We start from the raw sequence: 20,537 nt of genomic DNA on the forward strand, positions 1-20,537 counted from the left end.
GCTGAGCGAGTATTACCTGCAGTAACTTTCCTCAGTGTGTTTTAGAATCTTAGTATTCAGAGAATAAAATGATTGTGGGCAATTTCCTGTTTTAATCATTTGCTTAAGCTGATGGTTAGACAAGAAGTCTCATAAATAAAAATCGGGCTTGCTGGCCAGGAAACGGGCCAGAAAGACTTTTCTGTTAATTTATGTGTCATACATTTTCAGGAATTCTGTGGATAGGTTCATCAATGGTGTTTCTGCAGGTGAAGAGTCAAGTACTATCATTTTGTGTGCTTACTCTTACATCTGAATGTTTGCTGTGAATCCTAAACCATAAACATAAACAATCAGCATTCAAATATCAGACCCTGACTTGATCTTTATAACCTTCCTATTGACATCTTGCTCTGCAAGTACTTGTTTGCTGTAAGTAAAGTGATCTTTACGTGCCTAGCCCAGTCCCTTGCATTCTCAAATTATCAGTTGCAAGTACCACAGCGCTGACATAATCATGAATTTTTCACTTGGCTCTTTCAGCTCTGCTTGGGTTTAACTTTTATGACTTCCTACCAACTTTGGTTATTGTTAGGAGCTGTGTGTACTCCCTCTGAGCATGTGAATATTTCTTCACTCTGATGAAGCTGAAGCTCCCTCCCTGTGAAGGAACTGTAAAACCTCTTGCTTCACTTAGCTTTGTTTCTTGCCAGTAGGGAACACAAGTGGGTTTAGGGAATGCAGAAGAGGGGTACATGTAATTGATTTCTCCTCTGATACTGAAATATACTCATTCCCTATGTTCCCGATGTTCTCTGTAGTTAATTTACCAAAATGCGAGGACTCACCATCGTGTCTCAGAGCTCATACACAGGTATCACAAATACACACCTGATGCTCAGCTTTGACTTTTCAGTGTGTGGCAAATCCCTTTAGCAGATGAGCGCAGCTGGCTGCTGTGCAGTGGGGCTCTTGAGCACAGAGGTGTGTAAAATTTTTCTTCCCTTCCGGAATTTATCTGCGTTACAGATGGTGACACAAACTCTGCCCCAGAGTGGCTTTGGAGCTCACTGCAGCACGTGCCAGAGCATGGGGCCTGGTGGCTGGGAGGGAGCACTTTTGATTTATAATAAAAAGTTCATAATGCTACTGAAGTTTCAGCTGAAACTTAGTACTAGAGGGCATAGCTTGACAAGCACATATGATTGGAGTCAGTAATGAAAAGGAGCTGTTTCTCTGGTCAAGGAAAAAGGGTTAATTTGCATTGGGATGAAAAGGCTGTTCAGGATCTACTATTTCAACCTGTGATAGACTTAACAGCAGGCTTTGATCCCCAAATGAAATGTGATGGATTTCAACTGATGCCAGATGTCTCAAACCTAGTGGGATCTCTGATTGTCTGCCACATCTAGAATTCTCTCTTCCAGCACTTTCATGTGTGCTTTTAAACGTGGTTTGAGAAGAGAGATTCCTTGACAAGCTAAGCCTTTGGAATCCTCTCTCTGTATTGTCACTTTGGCGGGGATCTTGAGGCTCTCATGCTGTCTAGTGCATCCTGCTTTTTAAAATCCAGCTTCATGTGCCAAACTGCTCTAACTCCTTTATAACCAATTTTTTTTAAGTCCAGATAATTTAGAGCCAGTATCATCTGTAACTTTTCTCCGTTTAAGGCTGTTCTCTACCCTCTTCATATTTGTTTTTTAGAGCATTTTACCCTAGCTGAGTAAAACCATTGGTCAATGTGTTTCTGTCGGTGTTAGAGGGAACGTAATTGTTGACTTTTTTACTCCAAGGAAGTGTCAAGCCCTTCAGCATGCCCATCTTCTCACCCAGTGGGTTTTTTGGGATATCCTTTGCCCGTGAGTTTAGTAAGAGCATACAGACATAATTGTCAGTGTGTGCTGTAAATGCAAACAAATATTTTTCTTTATGTACCTTTATTTCCTGTCACACCTTCAGTCCTTTGCTCTCAAACATGCTTGAGAAGATTCTTGTTGATCTTAAACTAAAAAACTCCAAAGATCTACAAGTTTCTCTTCTGAAAAGGAATGAGACACCTCATGATTGTGAATGATCTGCCAGAGGGAAAACAGACATTCCCAACAACAGACCAGGCCACAAAGATACTTCTGAAATAAATTGAACACAAAGTAGTCCATCATAATATCCAGAAAGCTTTCTAAAATTTAAGAGTGGTTGGTAATTTACAAGGAGAAAGCTTGACTATGGAAGGTACTTCAAATTTTGCACATTCTAAGCCATGCTGTGTTTAAACGTGTCTGAACATCCAGTCCCTTGTACGGAGCAGGGGGTGGTGGTTCTGGCGCTGGGAGCCAGTAGATATGGGAATCCTGCTTCCCAGGGTGATCTGTAGTACTCCAGGCTCCTAAAACCTATTGGTTTTGGATGAAATGTTTTCCAGTGAAAGTCCAAGCCACGTTTTCCATGAAAAAACAGTTTATTTTTCAGACTGTAAAATGAAGTTGTTTTGTCCCCTCTCCATGAGAGGCTGGGAGGTGGCTGTGGGTGCTGCACGATGCCACACACTGTCATGCTAAACTCCTCTGAATTCCTTCTATTTACAGAAATTCCACAGTGCAGCTGCACTTGCCTCTTTTTCCCCCCAAGGTTTTAGAGTGACCACAAAGAGCCTGGGGAATGGTGACAGCTTTGTCCCACTCAGCCTGCAGTTCCCGTTGCCATGTCCCAATTAAATGGCAGTGCATGAACAAAAGCCCCTCGGAACGGGCATCTCGAGCTTTCCTGGCACTTCTTAGCTTGACTAAAATGTAAAATTGTTACATCATAAATCTCTTTGTTGCAGTTTTCTGGCTCTGTGTTGTTCTGGGGGCATTCAGCTCCCTTGAGCTCCTTTGTGAGCTGCAGCTCCAGGGCCACAGGAGCTCTTTGGGAAGGACCGGGCTCAGTGCTGGCATTTAGGGAACTTGGGAGGCTTTGTGCGAGGGAGACTTGCTGTAACTGCTCAGACATGGTCACACTGTGAGGAAAACAGGAAAGGGGATGTTGTAATTGACTTTTATTGTTAATACACAATGGCAAGTCAGCAATGTAAGCACTTGCTGTTGACAATTATTTGTTAAGATGCTCCATAAGATGAGATCCAGTTCTGTGGGGTTTAGTACTTCTAAAATATGTACATGAGTCATGCTTAAGCTGCATAACTTCCAGCTGAGTCGTGGAAGGATCACTCATGGGTAATAATCAAAGAGAAGTTTATTACAAAATTGGGGAAAATGCAGGAAGAGAAGAAATCCTGTGGGAGCAAGGAGAGGCAAGCGTGCAGCTGGCTTTGTGCACTGGCAGGGGCACTTACAGTGGGGCAGATCTGAATCAGGCAAAACTGAAATAAATAAATAAAAAGCTGATGTTCAAAGGAGGCTGTTGGCTGCTCCCGTGGAAGGTAAGGCTGCATCTCATCCACATGCACAGGGGTTGCTATGGAGATTTGGGGTGTCTGTGCTTTAAGCTGGTAAGTGTGAGAAGGTGTCAATAGACTGAGTCTAGAGCAGAGAATAACAAGGCACTGAGGTCCATGATGTGTAGGGAAGACACTGGAACAGAGAAATGGCTGAACTGGGAATTTAGCCTATGGAAATTCCCAAATGAGTCTGGTGATGCCGTGGTTCTTTCAAATGTATTTTGTAAAGATGCTGGAAACACTGGGTGACGGAAGGAAAGGAAGGTGGGGAAAAAATTTGATAGTGTATTCCTGCAAGGAAAATTATAGCATGTGGAGAGTCATCCCTCTCTTGAGCAGAGAAAAGGGATTTAAAAATTTGTAGTTTAATGTTATTTTACTTTATCTTAACTGGTAAAAAATTAAGGTGAAATTAGAAATAATTAAAAAGGGAAATTAATACTTTTAATGAAGGGGAGGAAAAGGTGTTCTGATAATGTGTTTTTGCTATTTAAAATCATGTTTGCATAGAACCCCTGAGGAGCATTGTGGCTTGGCAAACATAACTTAGTTCATCATTAGAACCATTACTAACTTAAAATAGAACATAATTCCATGATTGGGAATAATGCTGGCTGGGGGGAGAATCATTAGTTGCCAGGCACAGGAGGATGGAAAGAAGCAATATTTGGTTTAAGTATGAATTGCAGAGTTTTATCTTTAAATGCAAGAAGTTGTAAGACAACAAGTCACCAAGAGACTGGAGTAATTTTTGATCTGTTTTCCATCCTTGCATTTTTTCAAACACAGTGTTGGGATTATCCACAAAGCTCCTTCAGAGTTCCTGCTGAGGATCTGTCGTTTGTCCTGCAGGAATTGACAGGCACTGTGAGTCAGAAAATGTGTTCTTCTTCACCAGGAGCCTTCACTGGCTTCATACATTGAAATGAAAAATGGCAGTAGTAGTAGTAGTAGTAATAATAACAATAATAATAATAATAATAATAACAATAATAATTCCATCACTTTTTTCAATCTGCTGAATCTTCCTTGGGATTTTCAACTCTGCTTGCTGTGCTGGAGTTCTGCCGTTGGGTACAGTGATGGTGTGGAGGGGACACAGGGAGAGGTGCAGGTGCCCCTGTGGCACAGGTCACTCCTGTTGCACGGTGTCACCCTGCTGGGCTCCGTGGTGACATCACTGCCACAGCCAAGGACCTGGGTGGGAATTCTTATTTGTTATTATCTGTTCTTCAGAGTCCATGAACTGAAGCACTGGGTGTTTTAGTGGCACATGCACGAGTCGTGTTGGCAGAAGAAGCATTTGGCCTGAATTTCCTCTTCCTTACACTTTTGTCAGTGAAGTTAGTGATGATGCATCTATAGTTCATATAATAACTGAGGTCATGATTGTATTCTGTGTTCTAGGTCACTGTAGATTATTGTGCTGAGCAAAAAGGTCAAGATTTGGGAACTCCTTGAAACCAATCCTGGCTAATACAGACAGATTTTGTAAGCCTGTCACCACAGAGAAGTGTGCCCATCTGCAAAATGGAAATGACTGTTCTGTTTTGCAAAGGAGATGGCAGTTGGTTATGCTGTTATCAAAATATATATAGTATGTGTTATAAATAAATACATGTTAAAAATTCCACTTCTGATCTGTGTGAATGGAAGGAGTAAAAGTTATGTGTGCTTGCAACTCAGTCTAGGAGGAGATGCTGCATGAAATGTGTTGATGTCAGACTAGTTACTGAGTCCCGTTAATTTCAAATGAGAGCTGTACCTGAGTGCAGCTCAGCCTATACACAGCCCAGGAGCTGCTCTGGTGCTCTAGGAATTGTGTGAACCAAGGTGGGACTTCACAGGTTCAGAGGAAACCAAAGGTGCCACAGGTATCTTGCCACAGGTGTTGGCTCGGCTTTTCCATGGTGTCAGCACACCAGTAAATGGAATGTTGGAGCTGGCAATGTTAAAAATTAGTTTTATAAATGGTTGCTATGGTAATTGGCAAATCTTCATAAATCATTTGAAAAGGTCTCCCTTGCCACTGGGGCTTGCTGCTGCTGCACTGCAACATGGAGCATTTTTGCTGACGAAGTTCCCAAACCCTGGCGTGCTCCCTGGGAGTTGGGTTTGATGAGTTCAGCATTCCCAGGTTGGTTGTCCTCCTATTGCGTCCTCCTTCCTGGTTGCCTGCTACAAGTAACCCTGCAGAGTCTCTCCTTTTTTAAGCCGACTTCACTGGAGATTTACCTTTCTAACAGTAAGCAAATTCCTGGTTCCACCCTGTGTTTGGTGTTTGCCCAGCCCTGCTCTGCCCTTGCCCCTGGATGGACACGGTGTCTGTGGGACAGCTGCAGGGATTTGGAGAGGTACATGCTGTAACTTATGACTCTCCTTCATCCTAATGAGCGCTCAGAAAATATCAAAAGAAATTATAATGGTGGAATTTTCACATCTCAAAGAAAGGACGTTTATTATCAAACCCTCTCTTCATTAGTAATCCTTCAGAACTGGATAAGAAATAGCTCTTTTTTCCTGAGGAAGGCATCTTTTCCTTGATCAAGAAATCAACTGGATGCCAGTGTAGATGTTCTTAAAGATTTCCCCTGTGCTGTTCTTAGAGTTGTTGCATCTTCTGGCTTGGGATAGAAAGAGTAAAATGAGGCATCCATTTTTGGTGTGCTGTTGTGGCCTTTCTGCTCTATATCCACAGGTGCAGTTTGATCTGGCTCAACTTCAGGTATTTGTTTCAGTCAATGTCCTGGGGAAGACAAAGCCCCAGACCTGCACTGGCCCAGCCCACGGCCATGGCTGGGGTCCTTTTTATGCTGATTTGCTCCTTTTTCTCCCTGTGCTGTTGTCTGAGCCTGGCCCTCAGCTGTTGGTTTTTCACTGCTGTTTAAACCCCACATTTTGGAACCCTTTGTGTTTCCCCAGCAGCTCAGCACTGTTGTCTCAAGGTTCTGCTGCCCCTGATTGCTGTGACATATGTAAATAATGATGTTTTGTGCTTTCAAGGAGCCACCAAGAAGGTGCTGACAGGTGACCAAGGTGCTGTGCAGCCCTGCAGGGAGTTTGGGCAGGCCTGGCTGGGCCAGGAGCAGCTTTCCTGGCAGGGGCAGTGCCCCTCACTGCAGGAGGCACCCCAGCATCAGAGGGAGAGCTCAGCAGAGTTCTACATCCAGCCCTCAGCTCAGACAAGCCCCAGCTGATGAGGTTTTGCTTTCATTCTCAGGGGTTGTGGCAGATCTGCCTCTATCAGGGTGAGGAGACTGAAAATGGGGGTAAAGCTGAAAAAAGAGCTGAAATTTCAGGTTGCCCCTTTATTTTTGTTTACTCTTCAACCTCGATCTGATTTATGCTCATTGGGGTCTTTGAACTTCAGCTCTGCTGGGTGCTGTGCCGTCCCTGGCTGGTTTGATGTTGCTGGGAGGGGCTGCTCCACTCTCCGGGCTCTGGGCAATCTCACTGCAGAGCGCTTCCCTTCCTTTGCTTAACCTCTGACCTGTGAAAACAAGAGTTAATCAAAAGTTCTGAGGTAGCTAAGAGGAAGGGGAAGTGTTTGGTTACAAATTAAATATGAGCAAGTCATAAGCCATAAATCTTCAGTAGTGCTACCAGTTGTGCTACTTAAGGTCCACGCGGTACAGAAAGTTTTGGGTTATAAAATCAGCCTCTGTTTCTTTGGAGGGGTGTTTAAAGGCTGCCTTGAGGATTCGCTTTTATAAGAAAAAAAATCCACATTTTTTTCTTTTTTCCTTTTGGCAGACATCTAGAAACAAATTTGGATAACTGTATTTCTTGGGGGATTTTTGAGGCTTTTTTCAACTTTAACTGGTCACAGTTTGGTCTAATAAAAGCAGAACTGTTTTATTCTTGAGTAGTCAACACATGGAATAAGTGATGAAGTAAAAGTATTGAAGATGGCAGGATAAATTAGCTTTCTAATGTATCCATAAATTTTGGGATGAGATCGTGCAGTGACAATGGAGGGAGGTGAAAACTGAAGTGAGATTGTCTGCATAATTTATACAATTTGTGGTGGGTTTGTCTTAGTTTGTCTTGCCCCTCTCTCGAGCAAGAGCCACATAGATCCCCATGTGTGGTGGAGTGCTGAGTTCTGCTTCAGATACCAGCTCATTTCCTCAGATTCCAAACTGTGACACTGTCCTCAAAATGGGAAGTTATTCTCAAAATAGAAAAAGAAGCAGTTATGGTGAGATGCTAACCCATCATTTGGAAAACGAGGAGGAGTGAGTGTTAAAAAAAGGACAATAGGTTCATCAGAGGATACTGGTGAAGAGAAGGGAAAGCCAGGGAGTCTCAAGTGTAGCAGAAGTGGAGCTGTATCTTTTTCTGTGTGGAGGGTTTGCTGGTGTTTGACACTGTGTGAATATGTCTCATATTATCTGGGCTATTTTTATTAGAGTCATAGAGGCTCTTTCCTAGGTGCTGAGTAAAAGATTTCAAATTGGTTTGGGCTGAAGTATCCTCATGGCTGGAGCCTACAGATGTGTCATGTTGGGTGTGTGATGGTAATAAAGAAACCCCCTGGAAGCTGCAGGGAGGTTCAGCAGTGAGCACACGGCCCCTGACAGGACAGATGAGGAAGCTCTAAAGGACATCCAGGACCTGCCCTGATTTGGGGGCTCAGCATTGCCCCCTCGGGTCCCTGCTCTGGCTTCCCTGGGCCCCAAAGAGGTGGAGGCCTGGGAGAACCTGCTTTTGTTTTCCTCTTTTACAAGACATGATACACAGACATTAGAAACACAGTAATGGTTTTAAGGATTCTCATTTTAGCTCTGTATTCACAGAGTATTTTTCCGGCCAAGTCCCTGAACGATTAAGTAGAACTTTTAATGGTGCCTCCCTGGAAGCAGCTTTGGTTTCCCACTGCCAGGGAGCTTTCTGCCTTCCTGCTTTTCTGTCTTCTCAAACTCTTTTGATAGATGCCTTGCACGGATTTGTTTACCAGGTTCTTAATCTCTACTTAGCAGATATGTTTGGAGAGGATTTCTTGTTACTCTTGTAATGGCTTTTAACTCTCCTGAAGTTTATTTAACTAAACAGAAAGAAAGAAACTTATCTTCTACCTAATCCTTCTGGATTGTTTACAATATAATGCCAAACTTAAATGCTGTTTAAAGTGGTAATTGTCTGTCTTTCTGCTCTATTCGAATACACACTTTGTAAAGATGTTTCGAGCGTATTAATTTAAACGATAATGCTGTCATATAACATGAAAAGTTAAGTTGCTTATCAGTATATTTTGATAAGCTACTTACATTTTACAGTAGCATTTGCAGGCTTCAAACAAACGCTAATGATGGAGTGCCAGTCACTTTGTCTCACAGAGAGCTTCTCACCTCATTTATCACCAGAGCTGCACAGCCAGGGACCACAGGGCACTCCATTCCTTACAGCTGTCAGGATGTAGTCATATTTTATAAAAACTTTAAATCCTGTCTAACTATATCAAAATAGAATCCATTTGCTTCAGAAAGCAGCTGTGATTAAAGAGCATCACTGACTGGCTTTGCATTCGCCACAGCCGAGGGAAGTTCCTCACTGGTGTTGGAAGAGGGACTGAAATAAAGAACTGTGCCATGAAAACAGGGCACAGAATCCTACCAAAGCTGCAGTGAAAAGGAACATCCTCGCTGTCCTACCTTATGGAATGGAGATGTAAAGTAAATGAAAAAGATGGGATTTTTCTGCATGTTTTCCTTTTAATTTTGTTTCTTCTCTTTTGGAAGTTGCATGCAAATGTACTGAAGGTGAAGTTTCTGTTTGACTGAAGCAAGGGCCAGGCTAAGTACAGTGATGGAATGAGATTTTAAAACAATTAAAAACTGAGATACTGATTATTCAATTTTAAAAGTCCTCTTGTGTTAGGATTCAAAACCAAAATAACTGTCTTTTATCTTTTTTTTTTTCAGTTACCTCCCATGGTTTGAAGTCTTTTATAAACTGCTCAATGTCCTGGCAGATTATTCAGCAAAAGGACAGGTATTATTCTAAAATACTGACCCTCCTTCTCCTATGCCAGTATCAAATGAGTGAGGGTGAGAGGATGAAAGAAGCTGTTTGAAGACGTGCTTCTATTCGAGATGACCATGTGAATTACTAATCTGTATAATGCAGTGATATAAAAGATCATACTCAGCTTGGCAAGTGCCTCTGAAAAATAAATATGTATTTAATTTTCTTTTTGGGAAAGACAAAGTGCAAGATTGGGGCTGTGGATCCAACACAAGTCTCTGCAGTCAGCCATGCTGGGCTTCCTGACTCCCTGCCCTGTGTTCAGCCCAGTTCCTGTAATTCTGCTGTTCCGTATTGCAGAGTCACGTCAGTCTGTGCCAGGTGTCTGATCCAGGTTTACTTGTCATGGGCAGTAAAAGTAGACCTGATCTTATGAATGCAAAATGTTTACCCACCCCCATGGCCTACACTGCCCTTCTGCCTCGGAGTTTACCTGGTGACAGCAATGCCTGCTTAGTATTCCTGGTTATTCTCCTTCTCATTTCAGGATAGTCAGAGGAGTGAGCTCCTAGAAACATTTCATAAACTTACCATCCCTGAGCCAGGAACCTCTGTTCATCTTGGAGTGGTAAGTGTGGGGGGAAGATGTAAACTAAGGTGTTTAATATTCATTCCATGTCATAGTAGAGGAATGTCAAAAGCAATCCTCTCCTGGAGCTTGTACACCGGTGTTGTTTTCCTGTGAGGAGCTGCGAAATTCCCCTTTCACAATTGGGGCCCTCTGCTTCCCTTTCCCTAACCTCAAATGTCCTTGAAATGCACTTCTTTGATTGGGGGAAGGCTGTGTGTATTACCCCTGGGAATCTCTCACCATGTCCTCTATGACCTGCGGGAGGTCACGGAGCACCAGTGGGACATTTACTGCCCACACTTCTGCACAACTCCTGGCCCTGGCAGTTTGAAGGGGGAGCAGGCTGGGAAGCAAACAGGCACTTACCTGTCACAGCAGCCTTGGGAGTATTAACTGCTCATCACATTTTCTGGTTCCTTCTCCTCTTCCTTCCCCCCCTCCTCAGAAAACCTTGCACAAAAAAGAATTTATTTCATTTTTATATTTTGTGAGAAAATTAAAATTAAAGCACACTGGCAGTATGGATGTGGGATTTAATTGATGGGATTGTATTTTGAATTTAGTCTTCTGGGGTTTTTGTCTTCAAATTCATTTTTGCAGCACAGCCTTGTGCTCCAGGCTGTGGTGAGCCCTGCAGATGCTCCTTGCTGCTGCTGCCAGCTGAGAGTTCACGTGGGAAGTCTCCCTCCCATTTCCTTTACTCCTCCTAAAGCGCTTTCTGGCAAGAAGCAGCTCATGCCCCTCACTCCCTGCCAGGCTGGCAGTGCCCAGGGGGCAGCTGTGTGGCCTTGCTGGTCCTAGCTGGCCCTGGACATGTCCCCAGCCCCTCAAGATCCCTCTTGAGGAGCAGCAGTTCTGTTCAGGGGACGAGCTGTCTCCCAAGGCCAGGGGCAGTGGGGATATTCCGGCTTTTTCATGCCAGTGGTTCCAAGGAATGCTGCCTGTCTCCCCTTGTCTCAGACATTTCATGGGCAATGGAGCAAGAAAGGATAAAAACAAGCAGCCCAGGGACCGTGTCTTTCTGATTTTATTTTGTCTGTTTCTGAGCCCATTGCGGGGTCGGAGTGAGGTTCCTCTGTGTGATACAGCTCTGAGTGCTGTTCCTCTGCCTTGGCACTGCATCTTTGCAACCAAACCAAACCAAACCAAACCAGTGATGCATCAGAAAGCAAAACTTGTGTTTCTCATTTAGTGTCTCCATTTAGTGGAGGCTGTGGTCCCTGCCTGCTATTTCAGGTTACAGCCTGATCAGGAAGCACTGAGATGGCTGAGATTTGTGTACAAGAGAATAGTGCCAATTGTGGAGCTATGCCAAGGATGGAACAGCCTTTAAGGCTTCAGCCAGTAATTAATAAGTAGCCCTAAGACAAATGGTGAAAATCTTTAAAATTATGTAAATTGTATACGAGTCACATTCTCTCCTTTTCCAAAGCCCTGACCAAGGATCATTCAAGTCATCTGTGGTCAGATTGGGAGCTGGAGTGAACCTGAGCTCCTGGAATGCAGACAATTAAAAACACTGAACAATATAATGGATTATGAAATTATATGAAAGCAATATGGTCTTTCAAAATGTGCTTTTAGGATGTATAAAAGTGACCTAAAACTTTTCAGTATTTTGTAGGTAAGCAGGCATTGAACCTTAGGAAGCATTTCCCAGTACATTTCCATAACCTCCCCCTTGGCTGGAATGAACCTCTCTGGTGCTGTGAGTCAGAGAAGGCCCTGCCTGCTGCTGTTCCCTGAAGTCCATCCTGCCGTGGGCTGGGGAAAGCTGGCTTGAATTACAGCCTGCCTTGGAGTTTCCTTGGCATCTGTCGCAGCCTGTGTGAGTCTGTCTGTAGCAGCAGCTCTGAAGAACAAAAACATGGAATATAACTTTCCAGGACCATTTGATACTGTCTATCTTCCTGCATTTCCTATTGCCCCCGTGATCTGGGAACCCAGCCTGTGGAATCCAGGACAGAGAACTCAGGCTGGTAGTTGGTAACAAATGTTCTGTCATTTTTACTTAGCTGAGCAACTGCTGTTACTGCTGATACTAATACCAAGCAATAAATTTAGATTGCTTTTAACATTACTGAAATAATCAATATTTGCTCTTTTTGTAGCACTCTTACTTTACTGTGCCTGACACCAGAGAGCTTCCCAGTATACCCGAAAATGTGAGTATTTGAGAGGACCCTGCACTTTATTGTTTCCATTTAATGTCAGCAGCTACATAGATGACAAATATTACTCTGTTTGGAATAGGTTTTATTCTGTAAAATACTGAGCATTCAGGAGCTGACACTCTGCATGTGTGATTAAAAGCTGAACTGTATGGACAAGGATGATGGACAGATTGATGTGGGTAAAACAGCAGCTCTGCTAATCCTACACTGCCACCCCTCTGGAATAATGACCTGAGACAGCAGGGAAAACACTGTGCTTGCTAGACGGCTCCTGAGAACACCAGACACACCTGGCTCTTTAGAGCCACTTTTTGGGAGACTTTTTAAGCCTCCTGCAGTCATGTGTGTTCCAGCCTGGCTCAGCTCTCCAGCCAGATGATAAGTCTGTGGGGAGACAATGCTGGCATTTGCTTCTCTTAAATACTCTTTAATGTGCTCCTTCTCTGTCTCAGCCAAACTCCTGTGCCTGACATCTCAGTTTTCTTTCCCAAGCATTTTGCAGTCGGTCTCAGCATCATATTCTTCAGTTGATGGCATGAAAGAAAAAAGGATCATCAAGCCATTCCATCTCATTTGTGGGTGATTTGTATAGCAGATAGCATTCGGGGCTTTTTGTTTGGCTTTCAAAACACTGTTGCTGGTTTTGCTGTGTTGCAGGCTCTTCATACTGACACATATCCTGACAGGAAATTTAATAGATGCGCTCTTTCTTCCGAGGTGCTTTATTTTTGTACAAATAATGATACGCTGGGTGTAATTCAGGAATCAATCCCTGAGTCTAAACCAGTCATCAAATCCTGTCCTAATTCATAGAATCATAAAATCCCAGAATAATTCAGGTTGGAAGGGGCCTTAAAGCCCATCCAGTGCCACCCCCTGGCATGGACAGTGACACCTCCCACTATCCCAGGATTGTCTAATTTCTTAAAAGGTTTTTGTCTGTCTGTTAAACCAACTTCTGTGTGGAATTGAGCATATTAGGGAATAATACAAGGATATTAAATGGGCATAAGTCTGCTGTATTTTAGTCAATTGACCTGATTTATTAAAAATTCTGTACATCTTACCAGGAATTGCATTTAAAACCCATATTAGCAAAAGTTGTAATGGTGCCAAACTTCGTAGTTGGATGTGATGGTGAATGGAGAGCTGCAGAGAGCACTGTTTGGAATGTTAACAAACCTCTTGGAATTATCTGACTTTGTGTCAGATCAATGTGTTTAATGAGTCACAGACCATTTAGCATGGGCACTTTTCTGTAACAGCAACTCATTCCCTTCTTCAGGAGATGTAAGTTGTGTGAGGGATGTGTAAATGCAGTGTGACTTCAGAAATAAATCAGGTTGGTTGCAGGAAATACAGTGCAAGACTGAATTTCCTGGTAGTAGCTGTTGTCTTTCAGAAGGTGCAGGTAAGTTAAGAGGCTGAAATGATGGTGTTTTCTTGGGGATGATGCCCTCAGTACTTTTGTATCACTGGGTCCATCTTCCTCATTAGCTGACAGTGGAAGAGAAGTACGTGATTTTTAATCTCAAAAGTCAGAGTAGTCAGTGTGTGTTTATTGATACGAGATAGCAAATGATCAAATGGATGATTGATCTGGGAATGAAATTTCAAAGGAGCGTGAGGGAGTTTTGTAACACTCTTGGTGAATTTTGAGAGGAGTGGGAATACCTGTTCTGAAAATCCCGCTTTTTACTGCCCTGAGAAAGGTTTAAGTCCTAGGAAGCAAAATACATAACAATTATCCTGCAAATTGGAACGCTTTCATTTGTATTTATTTAACTCATTCATGGTTTTGTCACTTACGAGACATGTCTTTCAAAATACATGTGTAAGTCCCAATTTCAGCTTCAGAGCTGACAGCTTTCTTATAAATACAACTTTGAGGGAACACGTGAATCTCCTCAGTACCAATACATTTCCATGCAGCCCACATGGTTCCCAGGTGTCCTTGGCAAATCTTGGAGAGCAGACAAGACTGAAACCTTACAAATCTTTCCATCTGAAGGTACATTTGTGTGTCATGTCATCACAATAAACTCGATGAAAGAACAATTGCAAATCAAGTCCCCACGTCTATTTTCCTCTCGCAGTGGAGGCTGTTGCCTCACAAACAGATCCGTGTGGAGCAGGGCTGCACCCTCAGGCAGGATGCAGGGATTGTGTGCTGCTTTTGCCGTGCCCCTGAGTTGGGTGGCATCAAAGGGAGTTCAGGGCTCCTTAAAAATTCTTTTAATTCCCACTATTAGCAGGAATTGTGTCGTCACACACTGTGTTTTGGCGTGGTGGAAGGGTGGGTGAGAGGGGGAAGAAGAGCCGTGGAGAAGACAGCTTATGTTTAGACAAAAATATCATGTTAATCAGCACAGATGGGATGAGAAATACAGAAAAAGTACATGATAGTTTAATAGGTTTTTGGCAAAATGTGTTGGCTTTTTTTTTTTTCTCCTTTGACTGTACCTGTCTGTGGCTCCAGCTCTACTTTAATAAAGACCTGAATGATTGTTTTATTTTATGTGTTTGAAGCCAATCATAATGAGCTCAGTTTTTATCCCTCTACATACTGGTACCAAAGTCTCCCAAATACAATGCTTAATTTTCCTTCAGTTCTTTGTGTTTGGATGGCAAGCTGGGGAACATATTTTTGCACAGTATGAAGCATCTTGGCAGACTTCTCAGGCCAAGTATCTTGGATCTGTCAAAAGTGCTAATAGGCTTTGTTGAGCTTCTTTAAGTTTCTAAATCATATTTGCTTTTTGCTTTTCTGCACTTTTTTATTTAAGGATGATTAAGATTGCACTTGAATTCATGACTAATCTAATTTTGCTCTCACATGTGCTTTTTGTATAAGGCTGTCTTTATCCTATAGCAACCCTTTCATGTCTGTAAGAAGCTATTTGGAGACAAATTCCCTAATTCAGCATTTTTGGGCATTATCTTTTCCTCCACCTCTCCCTTTTTCTTTAATTTCTATGTTTTAAGAAGTGAAGTGCTCAGAGAGATAATTTCCTGCCTCCTTCCTCAGTCTCCCCAGGGAAGTGCTCCTGTCTCCCACCCAAGGATGTCTGAGTGCCCGAAGTGAGGGGTTCAGTTCAGACAACTGGGTTTAGTGTGTGTTAAATGCCCAGATGTGTTTCCAATAGTCAGAATTTTTCTAGCACTGACTGAGCTCACAATTGAATTTGCTGTATTGGAACTGGCCTCTGAGAGCTGCTTTTAGTGTTGGGGTGTGGGGTTTTGGTACTTTATCAGGCAGCTTTGAAGTCTCCATAAAAGTGACAGAACATTTTTTTTCTCAGAGAAGTATCTAGTATTCAGAAAGCTGTGGGTGAAACATCATCACTTTTATTACTCTAAGACCCAGCTCCCCAAAACTCTGGGGAGAGATACTGCAATTAGAAAGGCCTCTGCCTTAAGATGAAATCCTGCTTTCTTTTGTTAAGCCTCATACTGGATGTAGCACAATAGAAGGATGAAATCTCTTTGGTTTTGGTTTTGGTTTTGTTTTTTTTTTTTTGTTAAGGACACTTGGTTTTGTAATGTCATGAGTAAAAAATGATTTTTGTCTCTCCCCAGAGAAATCTGACAGAGTATTTTGTAGCAGTTGATGTCAACAACATGCTGCATCTCTACGCCAGTATGCTGTACGAGCGCCGCATCCTCATTTGCTGTAGTAAGCTGAGCACTGTAAGTAAAATGCACAAGAATTTCTTCTATTCACAGTATTTTTTTTTTTTTTTAATCACAGTCATATGTGGGAAATTAACTGATTATCTCCAGGTCCACCTTTCAACCTCAGTTATGCAGCCCCAGCTCAGTTTTGTGCCTTATGTGAGGATTTTATAGAACTTCTGTTGGCCCACAATGTTCAAAAGAATTTTTTGGATGCAGGGATTTTTGTGGCTGTTTGGTACACAAATGTTCAAAGACTTATGCCATAGTGAAGTCCTTTATTCAGAATTTACTTGACAGGAAAAAAAAAAAGATAAATGACACTGTCAAATGGATGTTCCAGTGACCTCTTCTGGATGGACCAGAGGAGTGGGCTGAAGTACATTGACAATGCACAGTTTTGCAGTTGTGTTTGAGTTGTGTTTGATAAGGTTTAGTCTTAATGCTCCTTAGGCTCCATCAAGTGTCTGAGAGATGAAAGCTGCTGAATATTCTAGAGTACTCTCTTCTAAAAAAATGGCTGGAGATCAAAACAAGCACAGGGCTTGATTCAGTTCAAAGTTTTGTGTTATGCATTTCAAGGTTTAGCAGTCAATAAGATTGTGATTTTCTTTATGAAAGCAAATGCTCCATGGTCATCGTGTTTGCTCTGTAAATGGCTATTGATTGCTTTCCTTTGTGAGTGCTGAAGATGGTTTAACTAATTTTGGTTTCTAGTGCTGTGGGCTGAGCACTCGAGCAGTCCTGGCTGAAGTACAGCTGCTATTTCCATTTCCTGTGGCTGTAACTGGTATCTGATGTATGACCAGACCTGCTTTGTGCTTGAGATTCAAACTGCTCCATGGCATTGTGAATGCTCTGGAAGGCTGGAGTAATGTCCACAAATCCTCGTAAGGATGGTCTGTCAGCACAGGGCAGAGAAGTGAGAGGAGTAAGGCCTCAGACTTAATCCCAGAATAACTATTGCAGTATCATTTTGAAAGGTAAGCAAAAGGAGGAGGATTATAATAGCCTCCAGGACCTAATAACAACTATTAATAATGTTTACAATCAATCCCACATTTAACTGAAAGCATTTCAGTATTATGAAGTTTAATACCATAGAAAACTTGTAAAATCTTAACTTCTCTATCTGCCACGTATTCTATGTCATCACTACTAAAATAAGGAAAATTCCATCCAGGCCTGGTAATGAAATAAAATGAAGGAGAGGTGTTTATTTCAGCAACCTACGGAATGAAAAGAACAGTAAATGATCAGAGAGGAGGGAAGAAGAGAAGGGCTGCCCAAAGCATTTCAGATGTGTGGTTGGTTGGTTTAATCTCTCCCTTTGTGACAGAGCCTGGGAAGAGGAATTACTTACCTGTCACTGTGCCTTCCTTAATGAGCCAATTCACAAGTGGGGCTGGGTTTTTTTCCTCTCTTTCTGTTATTTCTCTTCCTTTTGCCTCTGTCCAAGATAAAAGCACGTCTGGTTCTTGGGAGGGAGGGGTATTCATACTGTGTGTTCTTAGCTTACAACTTTCTCTATAAACTGCTGGCAGATTGGAGTGACAGTGGAAGGCAGGTTTGAGGAGCTGGGCCGGAGCCAGCGGTTGCCGCTCGCCGTTCCAGCCCAGGAACATTCTCTGCTCTCAGCCTGTGCTCGGAGGAAGCCAAGACCTCGTCACTGCAAAGGAACCAAACCCCCCACTCCCCAAGTGCAGCCAGCCTGGGGGGCTGCTCTGGGGCTGCTCAGGGGCTGCTGCCTTTGTTTTTAGCTTTTGGATTTTTAACACAAAAGTGGAAGGGACCTATTTGCAGTTCATTTCTGTTAGCTTTGGGAGACACACTTCAGACGTAGGGCTTGAATTTAATACCAGGTGAGAGATAGAAAACAAAACCATCCTGGGTAGAAAGCCTTTTATGGTGGAATGAATTCTGTGCTACAATACATCATCTCAAATTCAAATTTTTATTTTCAATATCCTTATATCCTTAAGTTGAATAAGATTTAGGGGTAACTGAACAAAGCCGTGTTTGTTAGCTATTTTATAAAGCATGTATACTGAACCTATAGAGAAATTATTGCTGTTTTTTTGGATTTTGTTCTTCGTCTCTACAAAAGGAAATGCAGGTAATTTCTCAAAATGTTAAAACAGTTATTCCTGTTAAATTTCATTACATATTCTGTGATCTAAGTCCTCAAAAAACGTGAGATATGAACCAAAATGATAAATGCCCTGTGCCTGGCAGAAGCTCACCTGCTGGTGGGAGCATGCTGCTGCAAAAATGAAACTAGAGTTCTCCTTCCATCCAGAATTCTCTTTTCCTTCAGAACTTGCGGCCCGGCCACCCCAAGGTGTTTCCTGGCTGGGAGCGGGGCAGCAGCACGCTGGCTCTCATTATAAAGCATCTTACGCGAAGCTCTGAAATTACTTAAACTTGGGGATTTCAGGGATGTTTCTGTCTGGCTCCATCATACTGAGGTGGATTTCTTTGCCTTTTCTGTGATTTTTGGAGTTTTAGCACAAAGCAAAGAATCCCATTGTGACATGGATGTTTGATCCTGGAGCAGAGCTTCCTGTGCCACTTCTGCCGCAGCACGGGGAGCTCTGACAAACCTCCTATTCCCTGGCAGGGGTCTGATGGGCCTTGGGGCTCTGAGGGTGAGGAATTAGAATAACATATGATCAATTTGATACCCCACCTGTCCTTGTGATGCTTCACAGCTGAGAGCTTGCCCAGCTCTGATGCCACAGCTCTGTTGCTGTCCCTGTTGCCTTCATACACAGCCTTTGTGACGGTACTGCTTTCACTGCTTAATTCTGTTGTAGCTCAGCTTTCTACTTGGTTTTTAGCCCCAAAGAATGCAACCCCCTAATCTTACAGCCATGCAAAAGGTGGTTCTTTTCCTCAGTGTCCTTATTGCACCTTGGTAGCCACATCCTGCCCAGTGTGTGCCAGGAGCCAGGGGTGGAAAATGATCTCGTGTAGTTCAACATCAGCTTAGTAGTTTCAAGTTTGTGACAAATTCCTATTGATCTCATTTGCTCAAATCAGGCTTTTAGAGCATTAAATATAGAACTGCACAAAGTGCCCAGTGACTGAGTGTGTCCCTTCCACAGCGATCTCCTTACACCCTCCAGCAACAGCTGCACAGAGCTGAGGAGTGGAACTAATCCGAGTTCAAAATGCTGGATTCTTGTAGTTCTGGCAGTTGGGCATTTCTCAGGCTGCCTTACTCTGAAGTGCTTGTTTCCTGGGTGACAGTCACTGATCAGGTGAGGTCTCCAGCAGATCAGCTGGGTGTGAGCCCTTCTCAGAGCAGAGCTGGAGGCTGGGGCTGGGGCTCACCCCTGCTCGAGTGTCACCTGATTCCTGACAGGTGGGAGTCTCCAAAGGAGGTGTCAGGTCCTGCTCAGATGTCTGAGTGCTGAGCATTGTGGATGTTTCATCTTTTCTTGCTGAGTTTTAAAACCAGTGGGAAGGGGCTTGGAAGAGGCCTCGTAGGATTATGGAATTCACTCCTCTACAGCCACGACCATGTTGTGTAGTAATGGCTGAAATTATCCACTCAATCCTCAGAGAAGCAGTTCCTAATCTAGAATTAAATTTAAATTTAGAAAAAACTGGTTGTGTTGTTCAGAGGCATAAAAGTAACACGTAAAATGCAGGCCTGTCTTCCACCGTCCTGCCCACTGACCTGCATTTTACTTGGACCACCAGGTTCTGTTACTCACAGAAAGGCTTTGGTAGTGAACAGAACCCAAACTACCCCCAACTGTAGCTGATTTTTCCTGACACGGAGCCTGAAGGGTCTGGTTTAGCCCATCCAAAGCATTTCCTTTTCCAGTCATGGGTTCCCTTTGCAAGGTCTGTGAGTCACTAGTCTGTCTTAATGGAAATTAATAATAATGAGGGCTGGTTTTTTTTAAGGTTATGCCACCTCTAACTGAGTTAGGATTAATATCATGATTTGTCTTTGCTTGGTTTGATCTCGGACACATTCAGGCCACCACAGAGACCTTAGTCCCTTAGAGTTTGTCTCCTCAGGACTCATAAGAAGTGCTCTGCCTCCTTCCCCTTGCCCAGAAGGCATTAAATACTCAGTTTCCTCCTGCCTTCCGAGAACTGGGAGGATTTGTTGAGAGTTGTGTTCAAAACCTCCCTCACAAGTGAAGCACAGTGTAGTGCTTGTGCTGGGTGTCCCTGGAGATTAAAGGACACTCTGAACTGGGAACAGGGGCAGGGTGGATGTGACTCTTCCCTGTCACCTCCGAGTCTGCCTTGGATGTGTCTGTGTGTGAGTGCTCTGATTTATTTACTTGTTTCCCCAAGTGTGTGTGCTCATATCCTCTTATAGTGTTTTGCCTATAGCTTTTGCTGAGATTGCCTTATTGAGCATTGCCACCTGCTCCATATTAATACCCTTAGTGATTGTGACAAATATCCTGCTTATCTTCTTTTCCAATTAATAATTATTGTTTGAAATAGGATTGAGAGCAGTAATTTCCTCTGTGAGGATTCTCCCCGTGGCTTCACTGGCACTTCCCTTTGCTAATTCGGTACCTGCCACATCAAAACTCTTCTGCATGAGTTTTTAACAATGTAACTGAGAAATTCAATGGATCAAATGATTAGGTGAAGGGCAATTAGATAAAATTCCCTTTTAAATCATCAGGATTTAATC

General features: G+C 43.0%; 1 protein-coding gene across 6 annotated transcripts in view; it reads left to right on the plus strand.

Annotated features, from left to right (window-relative positions):
- DENND1A (DENN domain containing 1A) overlaps window positions 1-20,537 on the plus strand; it is a 160,161-nt gene that overhangs the window by 60,855 nt on the left and 78,769 nt on the right. For all 6 annotated transcript variants that reach the window (XM_048325598.1, XM_048325599.1, XM_048325601.1 and 3 more), the window contains exons 6-9: window positions 9,343-9,412; window positions 9,933-10,013; window positions 12,128-12,181; window positions 15,770-15,880. In XM_048325598.1, coding sequence (XP_048181555.1) covers window positions 9,343-9,412; window positions 9,933-10,013; window positions 12,128-12,181; window positions 15,770-15,880 — 316 coding nt within the window. The remainder of the gene's footprint in view (window positions 1-9,342; window positions 9,413-9,932; window positions 10,014-12,127; window positions 12,182-15,769; window positions 15,881-20,537) is intronic.

Source organism: Corvus hawaiiensis, chromosome 21, assembly GCF_020740725.1.
Source record: "Corvus hawaiiensis isolate bCorHaw1 chromosome 21, bCorHaw1.pri.cur, whole genome shotgun sequence".
In the NCBI taxonomy this organism is placed as follows: domain Eukaryota; kingdom Metazoa; phylum Chordata; class Aves; order Passeriformes; family Corvidae; genus Corvus; species Corvus hawaiiensis.